Raw genomic sequence first — 24,864 nt, forward strand, 5'->3', positions numbered from 1 at the left:
TGGAGCCCCAGGTATCCAGCAACACAGAGGTGTCCATGGAGATATACCAGTGGGTGAGGGACGAGCTGAAGAGGGCCGGCATCTCTCAAGCCGTGTTCGCCCGCGTGGCTTTCAACAGGACCCAGGTGAGGAGGGTCAGAATTTAACTCAGACTTTTGCATAAATCACCCATTGATGCCAATAGGAGATTTGGGGAAAGATCGCAACATCTCAAGATAGAATTATGTGCTAATAGGACTGGAAATGAAAGCACTCCGACAAAGAGCTCTGACACATCTGTCACAAGGACAGAATTGTTTTGAGTTGTAGTGCCGCAAAGTCAAACTCTACATTCTTGTCGGCAAACAGTTCATCTTACAACAACCTAGCACCACAACAACAACAATTTAAAAGCTACCGTACACCTGGCAAGCCGCAACGTCAGAGCACCAGGCGCGGTCACGGCTTGCGCTCCCTCTGCTAAGACCTGTGATTTCACTTTACAGGCAGGCAGCGCAGCAGGGCCCTGACAGAGATAATGTCTTAAGATGTTCTGCATATTTTGGGGGGAGGTGGCAGCAAACCTCATTACTCCTCCGCCACTTTGAAGTTGTGTGTGAAACCTCTTGATAAGAATCTATTGGAATCAGTGCGTACCGACGCTCTCTCCACAAATACAGTTAAGTGGATAGCAAGCAGACAGTGGTGTTTTTGTGCAAATTGACAAGCCATTCTCCTTTCAGCCTTTAACTCTCCGGTATGAAGAAATAGTAATGTGCCTTTTGAGAGCCTCCTCTTGTATTATTTATTGTGTGTTAGTGTTTTTCTCTTCCTGTTTCTGCCGAGGGTGTTAATAAGGCTGCGTGTGGTGTCTACGCGGGGCGGGGCGGGTTGGACACACCGGGGCTCGCCGTCCCTTTGTTGTAGAAGCGGCCGATAGACTGGGGAGATGGCCGGGTGTAATAAACATGCAAGCATACACAAACACAATTGCACACACACAGACACGCGTATACGCAAACACATAAGACACACACACATGCGCACACACACACATATTCTCGCACAATCTTCAGAATACCTGTGACATGCACTCAATGTCAGTATGAAAGCTTGTCTCCCCGTTCAGAGTTGATACCTGTATCTAGTTATACATACTTGGCTCCGTCATAAAGTGACTCTATTCCAATGTCCGCCAGTGTTTCATTAAGTCACAAGCACAGTGTGTTTTCTTAAACCACCGTACCATTAGTTAAACAGCGGAGCCACTAGTTCCAGCTCCGGTAGTTGGTCTAACTATCAACAGAACTGACCTCAAGATGTTTATTACAAAATCATTTTGTTTATTTCCAAATCACACACCTATTGAAGAAGAGAAGCTGAAAATGGGTCACTCAGTGTGTGTGCAACGGCAGATGACAAGCCTCAGTTAAACAGTCCTGATAATACAGTGATTCCCGTAATGACAGGATTCATAGCTATTGAAAAGGAACAGTGGATACACTGATTGCTACGCTGATACTCACTGAGTCGATGTGCTGTAGTAGTTACATCATCCTCTGGGTCTGGGAGAGTTTACTAGTAGAAATAGAATCTTCACAACGGACATGAAGTCAATGTATGAATCTTCTCAGGGCTTACAAATAGGGCATCTCTCTCTCTCTCTCTCTCTCTCTCTCTCTCTCTCTCTCTCTCTCTCTCTCTCACTCACTCTTCCTCCCAGGGCCTGCTGTCTGAGATCCTGCGTAAAGAGGAGGATCCTAAGACGGCCAGCCAGTCTCTGCTGGTCAACCTGCGGGCCATGCAGAACTTCCTGCAGCTGCCCGAGGCCGAGCGAGACCGTATCTACCAGGACGAGAGGGAAAGGAGCCTGACGGCTGCCTCGGCCATGGGGCCTGCGCCACTCATCAGCACCCCGCCCACCCGGCCAGTGCAGGTATGGAACGAACAGGCAAGCATGCACACAGACAGAGCAGAGTGCACACACACACACACACACACACACACACACACACACACACACACACACACACACACACACACACACACACACACACACACACACACACACACACACACACACACTCACACAAACGCATTTATTTTGACCTTAAGTTGTACAGCAAGTGCCACTACCCACTCTTAAAATAGGAAGCAACTCAATGACGACAAGTTCTGTGAAGGAGCAAATCTCCCCCAGTCTGTCAGTCAGTCAGTTCCTCATTCAACTGCCTGACCACCAGCTCTCCACTCTCCCTCCCACAATCAAAGTCCTTTATTGGACAGGTATGTGGCAACTTTTCCACTTAAGCACATTTTGAGTGCGGTCGAGTGTGTCTGGGGCGGAGAGGGCCAGACAAAGGCCCCTCTGTTCAGCCTCGGACTGAAGACTGCCTTTTATTTGGGAGAGAAATGTCCCTGTGCCACCCATTGGCCAAACAGGGAGGCCCCTTTGACTACATGGCCAGATCGCAGTGGCCGTCCTTACAAAATTGGAAGGAAAGGGAAGAATCAGACTCTGAACCAGTGGTTTTAAACTAGGAAAAGGCCACTTTACAGTTCACAGGTCTTCCTCAACAGTCAGTTGGCTGTGAAAGCTGGACATGGAAAAAGGGAGAGAAATCCAATAGAGAGAGGAAGAGAGAGAGACAGACACAGAGAGGGAGACAGAGTGATAGAGAGAGAAAGCGAGAGAGTGAGCGAGAGAGAGCTGTCCCTCGTACAATGACACATTGACCAGACTCGACCATGTTTCTGCTATCAGACATACCTCTGTTCAGGCCCTAATTCTGTTTACTTCAGTATCGTCCATTTCAAACGTGTGGATCAGGAGGTGCACACACCTTTCTTGATTGAATAATTGGGTTAGTCAAATTCCAGGGCTGGGATTTCAGTTTTTGTAGTTGTATCGGTGGGCTTGTATACTAAACGCAGAATTTTACGGGGCAGTACAGGACACACATACCTTTTCGCTTCATTATAACTGGCTTATTCTCGATAGGTCACATCTAAATTCCCACCATTTACTATACAGTTATTTACTTCTTGCTGAACATGAAACGTCATAGTAGCATATGATCATTAGCCCTAATATGCATTCTTCTATTCTTCCCTTCACCTATGACTGAGTCCTACTGTATCATAGTATGCTTTGGCCTGGACATATGCCAGACTCCCACTGACAGCTCCTATAAAGTATAAAGTAATGCGTTGGGAGATTTAGCCACATAAATCAGTCAGGGTAGCAATTGAGCAGACAGGGAGGCTTTTATAGGCCTCCTAAAAAATGATGCGGAGGTATGTTTCTCATGTGTGCCCATGGGTGGCTCCAGTGCCCTCACCAGTCTCTGCATGTCCCAGGCTTAACAATTAGAGCTACTGAGGAAATTGTTGGTAGTCAGTACACACACTGACACCCCTCGCCTACTGAGTCATAAATGGTTAAAAAGATGCCCAGGAATCAAAACATTCCAGTTTACCACAAATTTGGGGTCCATTATCTTTTCATAACCACCAAAATGGCTCCCCTGTTAGATGTCTAGACATATACATTAAACATTTATTTGCGATTTTTACAGATTGTTTTGGGCAAGTTTGTAACTGACAAGATTAATACTTGAGTAATTTAATTATTGCCTACACGTAATATATATATATATATATATATATATATATATATATATATATATATATATATATATATAAAAGGGTTTCCTCCTGAATGATGTTGATTCAATTCCATGTATCTCTCTGCAATCTGTTTCTGATCAGTTTATCTTCATCAATGAGACTGCAGTGTACTAAAGTTGTCATTGCACATGAACTATACCACCTTTGTGTTGATACAGCCTAACAATTGTTTGTTGTGTGTGTGCGTGTGCGTGCGTGCGTGTGTGTTTGCGCTAATGTGTGTTCATGTGTTGTTAAATCCCCTTTCTAAGGGTGGGACTAAACAAACATGTCTCTGTTGCCCCAGCAGCCCAGGAGAGAAGACTGTAACAACGTCAGACCTGAGGACTGGAACCCCAGAATCCCTGTGGGCATCTCTCCTGTAAGAAAACACAGCAATGAACCATCTCTTTTTAACACTTTCACCGTTACTGTACTGTATCAATAACATTGCGATTCATGGTTATCGTAATAATGTATGTTGTGGCATTTTATGTATATTGTAGCATGATTTGCTCATAACAGTTTTAGAATTTAGAAGTTTAGTAGAAATACTTATTTATGAGTAATTCAAATACAAAAAATGTATTTATTAATAGTTCATCAATTGTTTGTTAATGCTTCAAAGTTATAATCGAGCGTTACCAATATGTTATATTATATTTGTTAAGGGAAGTTAATTAGACAAATGATGAGTTGTATGAAACCATTTAAAGTGAAATTGTCTCCCATGTTTTAAACCATGTTCTCTTTCCTTCGTTTACCTTTCTGGACAGATCCCCGAATCCAGAAAACACGGCAGCATCACCTTGTTTTCCAACCCTTTTGCTGACACCCCTTACCCTGCCCAGGTGAAGGCCTCTCCACTCCCCAGCGAGTGGAACGGCAAGACGGAGAGCTGCATCCTCAACATCAACTCCTCCATCTATGACGAGATCCAGCAGGAGATGAAGAGGGCCAAGGTTTCCCAGGCTCTGTTTGCCAAGGTGGCCGCCTCCAAGAGTCAGGTACAGACCCATACGTTGACTTAGACTCTGTTTGCCAAGGTGGCCGCCTCCAAGAGTCAGGTACAGACCCATACGTTGACTTAGACTCTGTTTGCCAAGGTGGCCGCCTCCAAGAGTCAGGTACAGAACCATACGTTGACTTAGACTCTGTTTGCCAAGGTGGCCGCCTCCAAGAGTCAGGTACAGAACCATACGTTGACTTAGACTCTGGATGCCAAGGTGGCCGCCTCCAAGAGTCAGGTACAGAACCATACGTTGACTTAGACTCTGTTTGCCAAGGTGGCCGCCTCCAAGAGTCAGGTACAGAACCATACGTTGACTTAGACTCTGGATGCCAAGGTGGCCGCCTCCAAGAGTCAGGTACAGAACCATACGTTGATTTAGACTCTGTTTGCCAAGGTGGCCGCCTCCAAGAGTCAGGTACAGAACCATACGTTGACTTAGACTCTGGATGCCAAGGTGGCCGCCTCCAAGACTCAGGTACAGAACCATACGTTGACTTAGACTCTGGATGCCATTTTTGTACACACAACATACAGTTTTAGGCCACAGACCACTAAGAGCACAATTTGATACAGACACACAGACCTGCAGAACAACACCACATGCAATAAGTATTATTTTCCACTTTGCCATGCAGTTGAAGAGGGTTAACAAAGAAACTGGTCTAATTTTGGGAGAGATTGGCACTAAAGATTGAAAGAAAATGTTGAACAAAATAATGTGTCTGGCTATAATATTGGGAACGTATGTTATTAAACTATTAGTTACAGTTCTGTGGATGTTCCAGCTTCAAATATAATGCACACATCAATATTTACAGAGCTAATATTTTCATTTCGTGCCTGAACTTGTCGTGGAGACATTTTGTCTCCTTTCCAGTGTGGTTGATGAAACATTAGAAAACAAAAGAATAAAACACGATATAAAACCAGATCTGGAGACATTCACCAGTTAAGGGGTTCAAAAACTGAAGCGCCACATTGTGCAACTCTCCTCTCTTCTCCGACTGGTGATTTATCGCCATAATGACATGTCTCCTTTATTGTGGGTTTAGCGAACAGCAGACAGTGTTTCAACACAAAACAAACCTGTTTATATTAGCTGTGTTCTGAATGACTCTCAGCTAAAGCGGAGCCTGTTATCTCGCCCAGGGAACAACCCACTCGTTGAATACTGGTTTGTGTGAGCAAAATTACCATCAGTTTAACTCTTATTAAAACTAATTAAAGAAATGCGGAGCAAGCCGTTATTATTAAAGGTTTGATATATTGGTGGAGTTGAAAATGTTTCCACAATTGTTACTTGATGAAGAAGAAGAAAATAGATTAAACAGGGGCCAAATTATCTGGAAATATCTGTTTTTTTTCGCTGATTGGCATGATTATAGGGGCAGATATCTTTGTTTTACCAAATTGCAGTTTGATGCACAAACCATTGTTTTTGTTCAGGAGTTCAAAGTATTTTTGGAAGAGAAGAGAGAAGAGGGGGAGAAAAAATATCTCTTCTCAGATTATTGTTTGTGAGTGAACAGGTTTCCACTGTGTTTCCTCCCTCCCTCTTTCTCTCTCTCCCTTTCTCTCTCTCTCTCTCGCTCTCTCGCGCTCACTCTCTTCCCTCTCTCTCTTGCGCTCACTCTCTTCTCTCTCTCCTCCCTGTCTCCCTGCTCCTCCATTCATGGCGATGGAGGCGGAGGGTGTGAATGTGAATTGAGCAGCAGATAAGAAGTGTGCTAATTATGCCTGTGAAAGGGGGCCTGGGAGAGCACTTATCTCTGGCTCCATCTCGTAATGGGCGCTCCCCGGGCAGCTGGTGCCCCTCCTGGCCCACACCACCACCAGGGGCAGTGGCGGCTCCACTTCGCACCAGGCCCAGACTCAGAACCAGAGACCCAGGCCCAGGCTCTGCACTTTAGCACAGTGGGGGCTGCTGGTGCTGGGGTTGGAGGGCGAGGGAGTGAGGAGCTGGTGGTGGTGGATGGTGTTGGGGGACGGGTCCATCCATTGGGGTCCAGACTGGCAGGAGGAACGGGGGTTTGGGGGTGGGGGAGGCTCAGTCTCAATATGGAGGCTGGCACATGCATGTCTGATTGGTGTGCCGTACCCCCACTGCCATCCCGGCACAGTGCAGGAATTCTCGGTGGTCGCACGCTCGCATGTATGCAGCCCACCACCCTGGAAGAGCTGGCGAATGTTGGGGGGTTGAAGGACAGGAGAGCTTGGCTCAGACAGCTATTGTGTGTGTCTGTGTGTGCGTTTGCCTCGTCTAGCCCTGCCCCTGTGAAAGATAGATAGAGCGAGGAGAGGAGGGGAAAGGAGGAGTGCGGAGAAGAGGGGAGGAGATCTGAGAAGGGGAGCAGGGGGCTGTGGAGTGGGAGAGGGTGGGAGCAGTGGTGGTCCCCTGAGTGTGAGAGCTCTAAGCAGGAGTTTAGAGATTGGCTTACACTCCAGTGTGTGTGTGTGTGTGTGTTTGTTGTGTGCATGGGTGTGTTGCATGGGGGATGGGGTTTGGAACACAGCCATCCCGTCCCCTCTCAGGGCTTGTAACCACAGCAGACCTCTCTTTCTGCCAGCCTTTAACTGGTAGGTCTCTCTCTCATATTCACAGTAGCATTTCAATCACCTTTTTAACCTCTACATTTTGGGTGCAGTGAGTAAGTACAATTGAAAATCTCCATTCTGCTGCTGGTTGACATCAAATTTAGTCATACAGCCTACAGTATATCTTGAGACTATAGCCCATTTTGATTTATTTGTACAGCTATACATTACATTAAGATAGAATCCAATAACCCTTCATATTTCATTTTTTGTCAAATTTCGTTCTTCTCAAATTCAAAGTAGAGCCAACATTCAGCTGTGGGAGATGTACTGTATACTAGTTTGAGCAGGTTGTTAGAGGGTAACTATAGTATTGAGGTAGCCTTTGTTGATGATGTAGCCTATTGGTTTGAAGCCAGCCACAGGAGACAATGCCGCCAGAATCCGCAGCTAGCATTAGGAGACGCCCCTTTAGTGATAGTGTTCGAAAAGATGGAGGCTAGATTTTGATGAGAGCCATTGTCAGTGCTAACAAAGCTGCACTGGTAGGGGTGGTAGCTAGCTAGCTATCTGTTTTAGCTAGTGAAATGGAGGCTATCCATATTGGCTAGGCTAACAGAGAGGGTGTTTAGCTAGCTATATGTTGTTGGCTGCTAAAGGAGCGGAAGCTAGCGATGGGTGGCTAGCGGTGGGAGGCTAGCCGTGGGGAGCCCCTAACATGGCTTTGGTGTCTAAACTGCCTGACACACATCCTGAGAGGGAGCTGTGATTGTCTGTATCAGAGTCCCTGCTGTCAAACAACAAGCGATCCGGGAGCCCCTGCGCCACAGGGCTAGCACTCATACCCCCCAACACACACACAGAGTGACCAGTGGAATACAAAAAAGTAAAGCCACCACCAAGTGCCTATGTCTCTCTCTCCCTCTCTCTCTCTGTCCCTCTTTCTCTCTCTCCCCTGGAAGAGGCTACGCTAATTAGCCAGGCTTTAATGAGACAGAATGGCACTGATCTGGTCCGCCACTGCGCCACCAGGGGGGCTGGTGTGTGCCATCTGTCACCCTGCGCCCGCCTGGCACGCAGCTCTCCAGGGGGGTGGGGGAGGGACACTGAGTGCCTCGCTGGTCTGGAGTGGAAAGGTGGAGAGAGGGAGAGAGACAGAGGGGAGGAGGAGGGTGGTGGAATTACTGGACCTGCCCCCCCTGCCCATCATTTCTGAAATGATTCATATCCTGGGTTAGTGGAATCTGTGTTGTTGTTTTTGACTGGGACAGCTTGAACGCTGTACATCCATCCCACTCATATGGCCCAACCACCTCCTTCATACTCAGTGCATAGACCCCTCCTGGGTACCTCTCTCTGCTGAGTCTAAGAGGCAGATGTTACAGGAGATGACATTTGGAACATAGACTCACTGTTTGACAGAATTGAATAATATCTGATCTTCTGAAGCAGGAAGAGCCTAGGGAGAAACTGGGCATGACCACCTACACCATGAGCCATGAACCTAGAGATAAACAATGTGAGGGTTTTATAACTTGAGTGTTTTGCCTTCATGGATAAAATGAATGGGGTGCGGTTATGGGGCTGATCCAGAGTGAAGTTAATAAGTCACCTCCCAAAGTTTCACTTCTGTTTCTGTGGTGTAACGGCCAACATAATATCTCCATTGTTTGTTTACAGACTCCGGATTGTCTCCCTGCGAAGCTGAGGCAGATTAGAAATGAGAGAGCATCACCAAAAGGGAAAGAAAGGCCATGACTGTTTATTAATTAATTAATGTATTTATCCGGTTGCTTGGTTATTAGGTTGTCGGGGAAACGGTGGCAGATCCTCTATAATATTAAAGAGACCATTTTTGGAACCGGAGGCCCAGATGTCTGAATAATTAATTTAGTGTATGAATTATCTCGCAAAAGGCAGTTCCTCCTCCTCCCTCTAAAATGAGCATTTTCCTTATTGTTTAATGGACAGAAGAATTCCCACCAGCATCTATCCCACTGCCTCTCATTTCATCACCTACCTCTAACCCCCCTCACTGAACATGCACATACCTCTCTACTGTACTACTCTACTGTCTATTTCTCTCTCTTTCATTCACACACTCACACCCTCTTTCTCTCCTCCACTCTGCCCTTTTGCTCCCCTCCACCACACCTACTGTACCTACCTCCATCCCCACATTCCACTCCCTGACATTTTCCCCCCGCTGTCCCAAGTCTGAGCTAGCTCTCACCCTCCACGCCCCCGTTGCTTCTCCTTCCCAGGCCGGGCTAACAGTGTGGGGAGAGCCTCGCTCCAGCTCCAGCCCTTTCCCTCTATCTCCTCTGACAGACCACACAGGGCTTGTTCTGAGGCCCATTCTGGCTAATCTGATCAGGCAGGCAAATACGCCGGGAAAAGTGCTTTAATGATCCCCCTAATTACCTCAAGTCAATACCAACTGTATTATTAGACTCGGGGAAAATATTCCATTAGGGTGCCCCCTGTGGGAGTCCCCCCCGTGCGCACTGATGTCACGCGCCGCGCGCCCCCACGCTTGTAATTAATTTTATTTACACACGCAGGAATGCACAAGGTCGCACCTGCAGCCCGGAGCCGCCCGACTCGGCCCGCCTAATCAGATCTGTCATAATTACCATTCTGCATGCTTCTGACACACGCCGGGAAATATTTCAATTTAACTACAGCCACAAGCTCCGGCAGATGCAGTGTGGGGATGTGTTAGTCTGTGTGTGTGAGAGAGAGAGCGAGAGAGAGAAAGGAGGAGAGAGAGTAAGAGAGGGAGAGTGAGAGATGGGAATTAAATGGGGAGACATTAGGACCTATTCGAATGCTTGTGTGCTCCCGCTTTCTATTTCTATATCTCTCGCTCTAGTTCTCTTTCACTCTCTCTCTCTCTCTCTCTCTCTCTCTCTCTCTCTCTCTCTCTCTCTCTCTCTCTCTCTCAATTCAATTAAACTCTCTCTCTCTCTCTCCCTCTCTTTCTACTTGTTTCTCTTCAGACCCTGTTTCTCTCCTCTCTCTTACTACACATGATTCCACAAAGTAGACTTTTCATACGGTATAGCTATGACTTTCCACATCAGTTCATACAGAGGGTTAAGACGTCCCTCACATCTCATACATATCATTCATTGAGACCCATGATTTTGACCAAAGTTCATATTTGTAGATTTTAACAAATTTAACAGTCCCTTCCATCTGACAGCAAACATGTAGACCAATTACAGATGTGGCGTTAGCTGTTAGCTGACATACACAATTTGCAGGTTTTCTGCTATTTTAATCCATAATTCACAAAGATCAGCCATGATTTATCAGTTTAATTATGCTCTGATATTAGCAATTCAACTCCAGCTTTGAATTCAATCTCAATCAAGTGCTTATAATTGATGGAATCACACTCCTCATAGGTGATTGGTGTGTTCCTAATTCAGATGCTGTTTAGCTCTGAAACTTCCTTCTTCTCTCTTCCTCTTTTGTGAGTTAGTGGTCCTTTGTGCATTCATTCACTCTCTTAATTGTTCTCCTGTTTCTGTAGCTGCCTCAATGCTGTTGTAGACTCCATAGAAGATGTAAACAGAGGGATGCTATAATGTTAAAGAGATTTTACTGTACTCTCTCTCTCTCTCTCTCTCTCTCTCTCTCTCTCTCTCTCTCTCTCTCTCTCTCTCTCTCTCTCTCTCTCTCTCTCTCTCTCTCTCTCTCTGTGTGTTTAATAGTTATCAAAACCAGAATAGCTTGATTGATTTTTTTCCACAGTCAACTGAACATGTTTGACAGAGAGACCCAGCATACAACATAGTGATTTGTTTTGTCATTTTGTAGCCTGGCAGAGCAGAGCACAGATGTGTCATGTTCTGTATTTGAGGATTTTGACATTTCATTGACCTGCTCTGGTCGTTCTGTCCCAGTTCTAAGTGTTCCCGTTTTAGGAATTCATACTGCAACTGCGACATTCTGTGACGATGAACCGATCGCCATTGTTCTGAGAGTAAATGCTGAGAAAGAGAACGTTTCCTGCACAATCATGCATTCACTCCGCAGCATATGTGCAATGTAGATGTTCCAGTCTGCTATTGTTGACAACTGCCGCATTGTGATGCGAGAGGGCATGACCTTTCACTCGGTAAACGCTGATATCACGTTTCCCAGCTGGTGTCTTTGACATCATATATCTTCCACTGCGAGTCTGAAATGTGTCGGTCAAGACTTCCCATGTTTCAATTTTAAAATGAATGCAGGGAAACAGGTTGCCTTGTTTGTTTCAGATTGAGCAGATGTGGGTATGTATGCATACTCTACTGTTGACATTCCTGCAACGGGGTTAGGTAACCAATCTGGCAACCGATTCGAAGGAATTCCACTTTGACAAGACATAATGCATGTTTTTATTTAGCTACAGGTTCAAATCTGTATAAATGTCCAAAATAAGGGATTGAAATCGCAGATGACATTATATTCTGTTGAGCAATATATTTCCTACTAAGGATTCAAAATTTGACTTTATTGTTTTGTGTACAAATCCTTCAACACAAATCATCACTTTTCATTCGTTGTTTCTAAAGAGTGTTAATCGATAGATTCATTCTATAGCACAAATGCTTGTGGACAGTCAGGCCCCAGTCCAATGAGTCCTTTTGCAGGGAGTCAGATGGTTGAGCTATGAACAGTCAAGAGTATTACCGTGTATTACCATGCACAGAACAATCCCCTGCAGGATCAGTGAGTAAAGCCCAGGACCTGAGCTCTACCAGGTGGAAATAATGTAAGGGTGCACATAGACATCTGCAAGAGCTCTTTCACAGTTCAATCTACTTGCGTCACCATTGACTTAAGGTGAATCCTGAAAACAATTGCAAAACATGCAAAACAATAGCTGTATACTTACGTTGAGGAGTTTACCACAAGAGTCACGGGCTTCATAAATAAGTGCATACAGTGCATTCAGAAAATATTCAGATCCCTTGACTTTTCCACATTTTGTTATGTTACAGCCTTATTCTAAAATTGATGAAATTGTTTTTTTCCCCCTCATCAATCCACACACAATAGACCATAATGACAAAAAGCGGAAATATCACATTTACATAAGTATTCAGACCCTTTACTCAGTACTTTGTTGAACCACCTTTGACAGCGATTACAGCCTCGAGTCTTCTTGGGTGTGACACTACAAGTTTGGCACACCTGTATTTGGGGTGTTTCTCCCATTCTTCTCTGCAGATCCTCTCAAGTTCTGTCAGATTGGATGGCGATGTTCGATCAGTTTCAAGTCTGGGCTCTGGCTGGGCAACTTAAGGACGTTCAGAGACGTGTCCCGAAGCCACTCCTGCGTTGTCTTGGCTGTGTTCTTAGGATCATTGTCCTGTTGGAAGGTGAACCTTCTCCCCAGTCTGAGGCCCTGAGTGCTCTGGAGCAGGTTTTCGTTAAGGATATCTCTGTACACTGCTCCATTCATCTTTGCCTCGATCCTGACTAGTCTCCCAGTCCCTGCCGCTGAAAAACATCCCCACAGCATGATGCTGCCACCACTATAGGGATGGTGCCAGGTGTCCTGAAGCTTGGCATTCAGGCCAGAGAATCTTGTTTCTCATGGTCTGAGAATCTTTAGGTGCCTTTTGGTAAACTCCAAGCGGACTGTTATGTGCCTATTACTGAAGAGTGGCTTCCATCTGGCCACTCTACCATAAAACCCTGATTGTTGGAGTGCTGTAGAGATGGTTGTCCTTCAGTAAGTTTCTCCCAGCTCCACAGAGGAACTCTAGAGCTCTGTCAGAGTGACCATCAAGTTCTTGGTCACCTCCTTGACCAAGGTCCTTCTCCCCAGATTGCTAAGTTTGGCCGGGTGGCCAGCTCTAGGAAGAGTCTTGGTGGTTCCAAACTTCTTCCATTTAAGAATGATGGAGGCCAGAGTGTTCTTGGGGACCTTCATCTGTGCCTCGACACAATCCTATCTCGGGTGCTCTACGGACAATTCCTTTGACCTCATGGCTAGGTTTTTGCTCTGACATGCACTGTCAACTGTGAGACCTTATATAGACAGGTGTGTGCCTTTCCAAATCATGTCCAATTAATTGAATTTAACACAGGTGGACTCCAATCAAGTTGTAGAAACATCTCAAGGATGATCAATGGAAACAGGATGCACCTACATGAGATCAATTTTGAGTCTCATACAAAAGAATCTGAATACTAATGTAAATAAGGTATTTCTATTTTCCATTTTTTATACATTTGCAAACATTCTAAAAACCTGTTTTTGCTTTGTCATTATGGGGTATTTTGTGTAGATTGCTGAGGATTTTTGTTATTTAATCAATTTTAGAATAAAGCTGTAACGTAACAAAATGAGGAAAAAGTCAAGGGGTCTGAATACTTTAGCACTGTAGACGATGTCTTCCCCACGGTTACTATAAGAACATATCCAAACCAAAAACCATGTACAGTTGAAGTCAGAAGTTTACATACACTCGGGTTGGAGTCAAAACTCATTTTGAACTACTCCACAAATGTCTTGTTAACAATTCAGTTAGGCAAGTCGGTTTGTGCATGACACAAATAATTTTTCCAACAATTGTTTACAGACAGATTGTTTAACTTATTATTCACTGTATCACAATTCCACTGGGTCAGACGTTTACATACACTAAGTTGACTGTGCCTTTAAACAGCTTGGAAAATTCCCGAAAAAAAGATGTCATGGCTTTAGAAGCTTCTGATAGGCTAATTGACATAATTTGAGTCAATTGGAGGTTTACCTGTGGATGTATTTCAAGGCCTACCTTCAAACTCAGTAGCTCTTTGCTTGACATCATGGGAAAATTAAAATAAATCAGCAAAATAATTGTAGACTTCCACAAGTCTGGTTCATCCTTGGGAGCAATTTCTAAACGCCTGGAAGGTACCACGTTCATCTGTACAAACAATATTACGCAAGTATAAACACCATGTGACCACGCAGCCATCATACCACTCAGGAAGGAGACGTGTTCTGTCTCCTTGAAATGAAGGTACTTTGAAGCGAAAAGTGCAAATCAATCCCAGAACAACAGCAAAGGACCTTCTGAAGATGCTGGAGGAAACAGGTACAAAAGTATCTATATCCACAGTAAAACGAGTCCTATATCGACATAACCTGAAAGGCCGCTCAGCAATGAAGAAGCCACTGCTCCAAAACCGCCATAAAAAAGCCAGACTATGGTTTACAACTGCACATGGGGACAAAGATTGTAATTTTTGGAGAAATGTCCTCTGATCTGATGAAACAAAAATAGAACTGTTTGGTCATAATGACCATCGTTATGTTTGGAGGATAAAGGGGGAGGATTGCAAACCAAAGAACACCATCCCAACCGTGAAGCACGGGGTGGCAGCATCATGTTGTGGGGGTGCTTTGCTGCAGGAGGGACTGGTGCACTTCACAAAATAGATGGCATCATGAGGTAGGGAAAATTATGTGGATATATTGAAGCAACATCTCATTACATCAGTCGGGAAGTTAAAGCTTGGTCGCAAATGGGTCATCCAAATGGACAATGACCCAAGCATACTTCCAAAGTTGTGGCAAAATGGCTTAAGGACAATAAAGTCAAGGTATTGGAGTGTCCATCACAAAGCCCTGACCTCAATCCTATAGAAGATTTGTGGGCAGAACTGAAAAAGCATGTGCGAGCAAGGAGGCCTACAAACCTGACTCAGTTACATCAGCTCTGTCAGGAGGAATGGGCCAAAATTCACCCAACTTATTGTGGGAAGATTGTGGAAGGCTACCCGAAACATTTGACCCAGATAAACAATTTAAAGGCAATGCTACCAAATACTAATTGAGTGTATGTAAACTTCTGACCCACTGGGAATGTGATGGAAGAAATAAAAGCTGGAATAAATCATTCTTTCTACTATTATTCTGACATTTCACATTCTTAAAATAAAGTGGTGATCCTAACCGACCTAATACAGGGAATTTTTACTCTGATTAAATGTCAGGAATTGTGGAAAACTGAGTTTAAATGTATTTGGCTAAGGTGTACTGTATGTAAACTTCAGACTTCAACTGTATTACCTACTGGGCCAGAGTTACCGCTTTCAAGAAATGAGACACGGACATGGACGCAAGAAAGCCCGCTACGACCTCCGACGAGACATCAAACATGCAAAAGGACAATATAGGAGGAAGGTGGAATCCTATTACACCAGCTCCGACGCTCGTTGTGTGTGGCATGGCTTGCAGACGATAATGGATTGCAAAATGAAACACAGCTATGAGTTGCCCAGCGATGCAGAACTCCCAAACAAACTAAATGCCTTTTATGCTCGCTTCGAGGAATATAACACTGTGCCTTGCGTGAAAGTTGCTGTTTTTCCAGATGACTGTGTGATCTCGCTCTCTGTGGCCGATGTGAGAAAAACATTTAAACAGGTTAACAATCACAAGGCCGTCGGGGCAGACAGAATACTGGGACACATTCACAAAGCATGCGCAGACCAACTATCAAGTGTTTTCACTGACATTTTGAACCTCTCCTTGTCACAGTCTGTAATCCCAACATGTTTCAAGCTGACCACCATTGTCCCTTTTCCCAAGAGCTCCAAGGTAACCTGCCTAAATGACGATCGTCCTGTCGCACTCACATCTGCAGTTATGAAGTGCTTTGAAAGGCTAGTCATGTCACACACCGACACCATCATCCCAGACACCCTACACCCACTCCAATTCGCATACCCCCCAAAAGGTCCACAGAGGACGCAATCTCAATTGCACTTCACGCTGCCCTCTCTCACCTGGACAAGAGAACGATAACTATGTGAGAATGCTGTTCATAGACTACAGCTCAGCGTTCAACACAATAGTCCCGTCCAAGCTTGGGACCCTGGGACTGAACCCCTCCCTCTGCAACTGGATCTTGGACTTCCTGATGGGCTGGCCCCAAGTGATGAGGGTAGACAACATCACCTCTGCCAGGCTGACCCTCAACACTGGGGACCCTCACGTGTACGTGCTTAGTTCCCTCCTGTACTCCCTGTTCACCCATGACTGCATGGTCACGCACGACTCCAACACCATCATCAAGTTTTCTGACAATACGACGGTGGAAGACCTGATCACCGACTGGCTGTATCACCGCCTGGTATGGCAAATACACCGCCCTTGACTGCTAAGCCCTACAGAGGGTGGTGCGGACAGCCTAGTTCATCACTGGGTTCGAGCTCCCTGACATCCATAACCTCTGTATCAGGCGGTGTCAGAGGAAGGCCCGAGAAACTGCCAAAAACTCCAGCCACCGAAGCCATAGACCGCCCGGCAAACAGGCTCCAAGAAAGCTTCTACCCCCAAGCCGAAGACTGCTAAATAGCAAGACTGCTAAATAGTCAATGAATAGTACCCAAACTATCTGCACTGACTATATCTTGCACTGACCCTACACACACTCACTAGACAATATATACACCCTACGTTGACACTCCCACACAAAAACCCATGCACATTCAACATACAATAAATTCAAACACATACACGCGTACCGACATAACACAAACACACATACATACACATTACACACACACACACTTTTATACTCGTCATATGGTGCTGTTGTTCTTTATTTTACTCTTATTATTATCTACCCTGATGCCGAGTCACTTTACCCTGCCTTCATGTACATATCTACCTCAAATGCCTAGTACCTCTGCACATTGATCTGGTACTCCTACTTCCTCTACATAGCTCCATTCTTGTGTATTTTATTTTATTCTTTGTGTTACTATTTTATTTTATTATTATTTTTAAGCTCGGCGCATGTGACAAATACCATTTTATTTTATTTGACGTATTTGTACTACTTTACTTTTAAGTGCTTTAAAATCTTTACTCATTGTTTTATTACGGAATGAGTGAGATTATAGTCAGCACTGGGACTGCATGCTAAGAGTGTAGGATTTTTCAGGATGGCCACATGGTAGCTAGACCTCCAGTTCCCCCGGGGAAGAATGGTTGAGTTCAATTAAGGGCCTCGACCCCATTTCCCCCTTGTTCCCCCCCTCTCCTTTCTCCACGCCAAGACTATTTGAATAGGCGCTCGGACTTGCCTTATTTGCATATTAAGATTTCCTCACACACACAAAACACTGGGTCCGTTTTCCACAGTCAATTTTTGCTTATTGTCGCGGGAGATTCTCATATACTGAACATCAAGCAGGTTGGTATTTCCCGTCAACAGATGGGCATGGTGCCGTATTTACAACCCAGTGCTGGTAACTGTGTGGGGTGAACGCGCTCTAAGGTGACGCTCTTGCAGAGGAGAAACAGGTTTGAACATACCGTGTTATCAGCTGCATTTATCTGCATAGCATTGTCTGCTAGTGGAGCTGGGCCGTATGCCAGGTTCAAGGAGGGAAAGACAATAATGCTTTGTCTCTCCTACTTTTTATTTCTCTCTCCCTCTCGGACAGAGATGTGAGTCTGGCTGGCTCTCTGCAGCTCTCAATCCCTCCTCTGACAAGTTCCACAAGTCCAGCCACAACAATGGATCGCAATCTTTTTCTCCCAACTGTCACAAGTCGTCGTCCCCCCGTAACAGATGTTTTGCTTCTACAAGGTCAAATGTGCTTTTGTTTCAGTGTAGACAATTATTATATAAAGCACCATATTCAATTTGATTGTGTTATAATCCCCCCACCTCCCACCCCACCTAACAAAAAGAGAATCACAGTTGATGGACATCTGCCGGCTTATTTTTCGGTGGTGGACTGGTGGGGCTCATAATGACCAAATGAGATTAGAGATAGGTGTTGGCCCTGCCGTGTGACTGTGGAGGTAGGCCTCTCTATCTCTCTCTCTCATCTCTCTATTTCTGTCTTTCTTTCTCTCTCTCTCTCTCCATCTCTCTTTTTTCCATGCAGGGTTTCACAGCAGTGTTGTTTATTGATGCAGTAGTGTGCGTCCATGTTGTGGAGGGAGAAGGGAGGGAGGGGAAGGGAGAGAGATGAAGGGAGAAGGTAGGGAGATGAAGGGAGAAGGGAGGGAGATGAAGGGAGAAGGGAGGGAGATGAAGGGAGATGGGAGGGAGATGAAGGGAGAAGGGAGGGAGATGAAGGGAGAAGGGAGGGAGATGAAGGGAGAAGGTAGGGAGATGAAGGGAGAAGGGAGGGAGGTGAAGGGAGAAGGTAGGGAGATGAAGGGAGATGAAGGGAGAAGGGAGGGAGATGAAGGGAGAAGGGAGGGAGGTGAAGGGAGAAGGGAGGGAGATGAAGGGAGAAGGGAGGGAGGTGAAGGGAGAAGGGAGGGAGGTGAAGGGAGAAGGGAGGGAGGTGAAGGGAGAAGGGAGGGAGATGAAGGGAGAAGGGAGGGAGGTGAAGGGAGAAGGGAGGGAGATGAAGGGAGGTGAAGGGAGAAGGGAGGGAGGTGAAGGGAGAAGGGAGGGAGATGAAGGGAGATGAAGGGAGGGAAGTGAAGGGAAGAGGGGTGGGCGTGATTACCGGGCTGTTCCCTAACAGAGCAGGCCTATGCTCTCATTAAACCACCAGGGAAAACGCTGACTGCCCACTTGTGTGGGGACGACTGAGGGAAGCTGCCATTTTGACATTAACTACACTTTTGCGATAATTTTATCAGTTTTTGCTTAAATGTTAAACTTCTCTGCGCCAAACTTCCTTTACTTTAGTCGTACAACATTCTGTCAATGAGCTTTCAGCAAATTATGAATAGCATAGTGACAACATATTAAGACTTTACCTCTTGTTTTTACTGTAGTTATTTTTAACTAGCTAGTTCATTTATGTGAGGATTTCCCAGAATTACTATGGTCTTAATGTTGGCCTCTTGTTTGACTGACTTTAGTACTTTGGGTTTAATCCTGCTGGTTTGGGGAGTGTTTGAGTTGGATTACTTCATCGTGGCCTTGGTAGTGTGGTTCAGTTCTGGCTAGAAAGAGGCAGGGAGGCATGTGGGGGTGAAAAAAGGGGTGTTCCTCAATACCGAATCAGCCGAAACCAACAGACATCAAAGTGGTAACGCGGTCCAAATCCCTCTACATGCAAATTAAAAAAGGCAACAATAAACGTGGCAGAAGAACAAGGTGGGCACGCAGTCTTTAGGTCCCTTCTACCCCTCTCTCTCTTTTTCTCTCTCTTTCTCTCCCTGTCCTTCTTTCTCTCACACTCTACTCTCTCTCCCTGTCTTTCTTGCTCTCTCTCTCTCTCTCGCTCCTGGCTTTCTCCAAAACCCTCCTGGGTTTGATGTGGCTTAGGGGAGGAGTTGGATCAGGGGACAACAGAAATGCTGAGTTATCTCTTGCATGCAGTGTGGTGGTGTGGCTCTGTCCCTGTGTGTGTGTGTTTGTGTGTGTGTGTGTGACCAGCGCAGTGTAATCTTGTGGAAATGAAAGGTGCTGCCGCACACTGGCTGGGAGATTACAGTACTGCTCTGTCACGCTGCCAGGACAGACTACCGGCTGAACAGCTTCATCGCTCTCCCTTCTCTCCCCTCCCTCTCTCTCTTTCTCTCTCTCTCACACACACTTACATTCTCACCCTCCTTCAATGAAGCTGCTTTCCCTCCTTCCCTCCCTCCTTCTGCCTTCTCACCCGTTACAGCTCTCTTTTAGCCACGGTCATTTAAAATTCCCTATTTTTCTGTCTGTTTCTCTTCCTTCCTTTCTCTGTGTCTCTTTCTCCCTCTCGCTCTCTCTCTCTCTTTATCTCTCTCTCTCTCCCTCTCTCTCTGTCTCTCTCTCTCTGTCTCTCTTCCTTTCTCTCTCTCTCTCTGTCTCTCTCTCTCTCTCTCTCTCTCTCTCTCTCTCTCTCTCTCTCTCTCTCTCTCTCTCTCTCTCTCTCTCTCTCTCTCTCTCTCTCTCTCTCTCTCTCTCTCTCTCTCTCTCTCTCTTTCACATGCTCTCTAAACCATAACAATAATGTCTCTAGCTGGCTCCCTCGTTCTCTACTCTTCATCTCACACTATTTTCTCTCACCCTCTGCTTCAGTTCTGTCATGGTGATCACCCCCCTGCCCTGCCCTCACACGGCCCAGTTGAGTTCCCTCCACATCCAGTGCTGTATAACTGAGTCACAGGACCTAATCACAGAGCTCCATAGATGGGCTCCGTCTCTACCGTACTGTACCGCTCAGCTGCACCCACACAGTCACACACACAAGCTGCCTTTGACTGGGGCTTCTCAGATACATGCTCTGTGTAAATTAATATTGTGTAGCTACAGTCCTCTATGTCCCACAGTCCCATCTCTCATGGCCCTCTGCTGGGCTAGAGTATAATGTTTCCTGTAAACTGTTAAATGGGTCCTTCATTTTGTGCTACATACTATGAATACTACATACATGTGTATGTTATCATACCTAATGGTCCCAGAATGTGTTCTTTTGCTGCCTTTGGAATTGTATTATATTGGCATGTTACAGCAATGGGCTAAAATGTATAAAGTGTAAAGTTAAAGTGGAGGGTTAGGCTAAAACTCTCTCTCGTTTCCTTTCGGTAAAGGGCTGGCTGTGTGAGCTTCTGCGCTGGAAGGAGGACCCCAGCCCGGAGAACCGTACGCTGTGGGAGAACCTGTCCATGATCCGCCGCTTCCTGAGCTTGGCCCAGGCAGAGCGTGACGCCATCTACGAACAGGAGAGCACGGCCGGCCAGCAGCAGCACCACGCCGACCGGCCCCCGCACACAATGCACATGTCCACAGACCCCATGCAGGTGAGGAGGCAAAGACGTGCACATTAATACATACATGCACACACACAAGCGTATAAATACACATAGACATGTACATACACACATACACACACGTACATATGTGCAGTGGACACGCATACACATCCATTGAAGATGAGAGGAGATACACACAAAAGCACAGACACCAACTCTGATGTCTGTACCCACAGAACCCAACTCTGATGTATATGTCCCACACAGACCCACTACAGGTGAGAGAGAGAATTTGTATTCTTTCATTTATGTTGTGATTTCAAATAAGCAACCAGTATTATCCCTTAGTTTTACATTGTAATTATCTGGTGTTCATAATAACCAGCAGTAAGGGGACATTTCTACAAACGATCTCTATTAATCACAAACATAGTAAAAGTCAAAGTTTGTGTTTTTAATGAAATACTTTTAAAATTTACTCTTACTTTGAACTTATCTAAGTTTTCTTTTTAAAAGGCAGTTTGCAAATTAACACAAAAACCTGAGACACACTTTAAACTTTTAAAATTGTGAATTATAAACATAAATACTTAAATTAAACATAGTGGCAGCTGAATGGCTGATCAGTTATTTTGTTAGCCAGAAACTTATGGCCAGTTCTATGTAAAAGCACCAGTGTAGAAATAACATAATCATATTTTTCGAGCCTAATATCAGATTTTAAAAAATGAAAAGAAATGACCAATTTGGGATACTTCGCAGAAAGGTTAATCACTAAGGAAATAGAAATGTTTTGGCTTCCAGTAAAATGTCTCAGTACTGTGATGCATAGAGGAACTACTTACACTTGAACCTCTGTCAACTCAGGTCAGTCGACTGATTAAAAAGCTTGTTCTCAAGAGAGACCTGTTGCAATGCAGTGATTCACAGACGTGGAGAGAAGCTTCCTTTATTGAAGCTCGCTATATGTGTGTGTTCTAGTGTAAAATTTGATCTTTGAGTGAATATGTGCAGCTGGCCGGTAAGCTATCTGTAAAGTGCTGTGTTTTCTAAACTTCATTACCAAACTCCAATTGGAGTGTGTCTGACTCAGGGGAGAAACAAACTGTTGTGTGGTCAATAGAGAGCACGAGTTGCCCACTCAACCCTCTCTCCATGCAAACAATGAGACATTTTAGGAGTAATGTGTCATGTGTTTACACTGACGGCAAAGCAAAGCCAGCGTTAGCATTCTCACACCCATGGCAATCGGCGGCGATCGCGTTTTGAATTGTACACACATTGAGTCTGTTTATCGTGGTCTGGCAATATATTTTGAATGGGGCCTGATAAGCTCGACAGTACCAACCAGAATGGACAGTTTCCGTGTGAATTCTCGGCGTCTCAGTGTCTTTCTACGTGTTTGCATGCGTGTGTGTCATGTGTGTGTGTGTGCGCGTGCAGGTTTGTATGTGAGTACTGGTGCATCTACCCCACAACGAAAGACACAATTTCCGCATGAAAAAGAATCCCCAGAACTGATTACATTCAATAAGATATTACATGGAAATTCCTCCAGCGGAGCGCCTGTTCTGTACACAGTGGGCCCATTCTACACAACTCAATTGATTTGAATGAAAGGCGTTATTAAGTCGCCGATAAGTGTTCACTGATAACATCCTGTCTCTTGCCCCCCCCACCCCCCCTTTTCCCACCACAGTCTCAGACCCATCAACCGCCACAGCAGCAGCACCAGCCCCCCATGTCCCTCCAGCACCCCTCCCAGCCTCCACTGTCCCAGCAGCCCATGCAACAGCAGCAGCAACCACCCATGGGCCCCCGGCTGCCCCCTCGCCAGCCCTCCACCGCTTCCCCGGCAGAGACAGAGGACGAGGGCCGCGGTGGCGGAGGCACCAAGGCTCGCTCCGGCGGGGGCAAGATCTCCCAAGAGGCCCTAGGCATTCTGCAGAGCTTCATCCAGGACGTGGGGATGTACCCAGACGAGGAGGCCATCCACACCCTATCGGCCCAGCTGGACCTACCCAAGCTCACCATCATCAAGTTCTTCCAGAACCAGCGCTTCTACGTCAACCACCCGGCCAAGCCGCCCAAGGAACCCAGCAACAGCAGTAGCAGCAGCCCTGCCTTCGAGGAGGAACTGTCGGAATTCAGGGAGGGCAGCGCCGAGCTGCTGAAGGAGCTGGAAGAGAGCACACAGACCAACAGCACCATCTTCTCCATCAAGATTGAGGAGCACCTGGCCCGCTCTGAAGCCCTCTCAGAATCTGACCACGAGGCCAAGGAGTAGAGAGAGCATCCCCCAGTCTGAACACTGTGCTAAAAGAGTAGTGTTGCTATACACACAGAGACTGAATGCAATGCTAAAGGGTAATGGTCTGGCTAGCGCAGTGCGGCCGCTGCGAGGGAAAATAGTAGTGTTTTTATCAATGCAGAGTCTGGACTCTATGCGTACAATTAGCGTTTATATATCAATGCAGACTGAAAGGCTACGCAACGCTAGCATTCTCACGCTGGAAACCCTCCATTTCCACAGACTACAGTAATACGAATAAGTATTGCTTTTTCTGATTTTGTAAAACTTGTATTATTCACTGTAAAGACTGATGCATCATTTAAATAATCTGCACAAAAAAATATTTGAAGTATGTTGCCGTGGATATTTGCTGACTGCACTTAATGTCTGTCGTTTTACACTGATTTCCTTTCTTTTTGAGCTACTGATATTATAATAAAAAGCCCCCATGGAGTTTGATAGGATAGGAGGTGTTTACGTATGTGGTGTTAACTGGACTTTTTCAAATGCATATGAAATCGAGGACCAAGTGGATGACAAGGTCTTAATGATGAGGTACTACGTCTGGAAGCCTGCTGGCAAATTAGTTATTCTTTGAAAAAGCGAAAAACATGACAGTGATTACGGATCACTCAAACTCTGGAACCCAAAACGCACCCCAAGTGCGTCGCCGAGAATAGCTCAATCGTTACATATTATTTGTTAGGAAGAAATATAAATATATATATAGACATTATATTAACTGTAAAAAAAAATACAGTCTTAAAGAAACTATGCCAATAAATGCCTTGTACTATATGGCACTGCCGATTAGATTATTTTGCAAAACCTTTGTCACTGTAACTTTTTGAATCAGCCACACAGTTTAAAAATGTGAATCACAAACTCTGTTTTTTGTTGTCTTCTACATTATTTATTTGCAGTTCATGCAGTGTTTCTGATGTAATTACTTTTTTGGAAAGTTTGTTACATAGAGCTTTTTTTCTTTTTTTCACTGATCCTTTTCTATTTATAAATGTAATTTTGATGGGCAGTAAAAACAAAAAGTGTCTTAACGTTTTAAATGGACAATGTGCTTTAAAGGTTGCCTATAAAAGTGCTGTATGTCAAGCAACTCATGCTACAAGCTTCACAATTAATGTTGTATGCAATTTTTACTATCATGCAAATAAGCATAGGTAAATTACTAACCTATAGAACACCTTAGAGAGAAAAACATATGCAATCTGTGTGAATATCGATGTCTGCAATGTGTCTTCCTTTGGTTAACAATCCAATTCAAGCTATTCCTGTATAAATATCCTGTATACATTTTACATAAAACTGACTGTTTTATAAGTGTTCCTCGGTTTCTTTATGCAGAAATTGTCTAACTAGGAGTGATTCTTTATTGTTAATTACACAATTAAACTGTTTGTATTGTACCCCAGATTCTTGCCATTCATGTGACCACTCTACTTGCACCTATAGAACAAGGTTTCACTTACCATATTCAACAGTATGTAACAACATATAATGACTCTTCAGTCAAATTAGTTATTTTTTATCCTAAAAAGTGTAATACTTGTAAGTATCACAATTTATAATTGTCCTTTTTTTATTTCTATGCAAAAGTTAACACTTTTAACAATATGTGCATATCCAGTACCTTTGAAAACCACTGTACATGAGCTCCACTCTTGCATCTTTTATCTTGATACTCTCCTGAGAATCTGAAGTAGC

General features: G+C 45.0%; 1 protein-coding gene across 12 annotated transcripts in view; it reads left to right on the forward strand.

Annotated features, from left to right (window-relative positions):
- LOC118364388 (DNA-binding protein SATB1-like) overlaps positions 1–24,571 on the forward strand; it is a 55,844-nt gene extending 31,273 nt beyond the window's left edge. For 8 of the 12 annotated variants that reach the window (XM_052489531.1, XM_052489537.1, XM_052489538.1 and 5 more), the window contains 7 exons: positions 1–125; positions 1,703–1,930; positions 3,956–4,030; positions 4,425–4,655; positions 20,688–20,897; positions 21,086–21,127; positions 22,549–24,571. The exon at positions 1–125 is cut by the window's left edge. In XM_052489531.1, the coding sequence (XP_052345491.1) occupies positions 1–125; positions 1,703–1,930; positions 3,956–4,030; positions 4,425–4,655; positions 20,688–20,897; positions 21,086–21,127; positions 22,549–23,136 (1,499 nt within the window). In that variant the 3' untranslated portion in view covers positions 23,137–24,571. The remainder of the gene's footprint in view (positions 126–1,702; positions 1,931–3,955; positions 4,031–4,424; positions 4,656–20,687; positions 20,898–21,085; positions 21,128–22,548) is intronic. The other 4 variants (XM_052489534.1, XM_052489535.1, XM_052489536.1 and 1 more) reach the window with 4 other exon arrangements.
- The last annotated feature ends 293 nt before the right edge of the window (positions 24,572–24,864 follow it).

This window comes from Oncorhynchus keta, chromosome 31, assembly GCF_023373465.1.
Source record: "Oncorhynchus keta strain PuntledgeMale-10-30-2019 chromosome 31, Oket_V2, whole genome shotgun sequence".
In the NCBI taxonomy this organism is placed as follows: domain Eukaryota; kingdom Metazoa; phylum Chordata; class Actinopteri; order Salmoniformes; family Salmonidae; genus Oncorhynchus; species Oncorhynchus keta.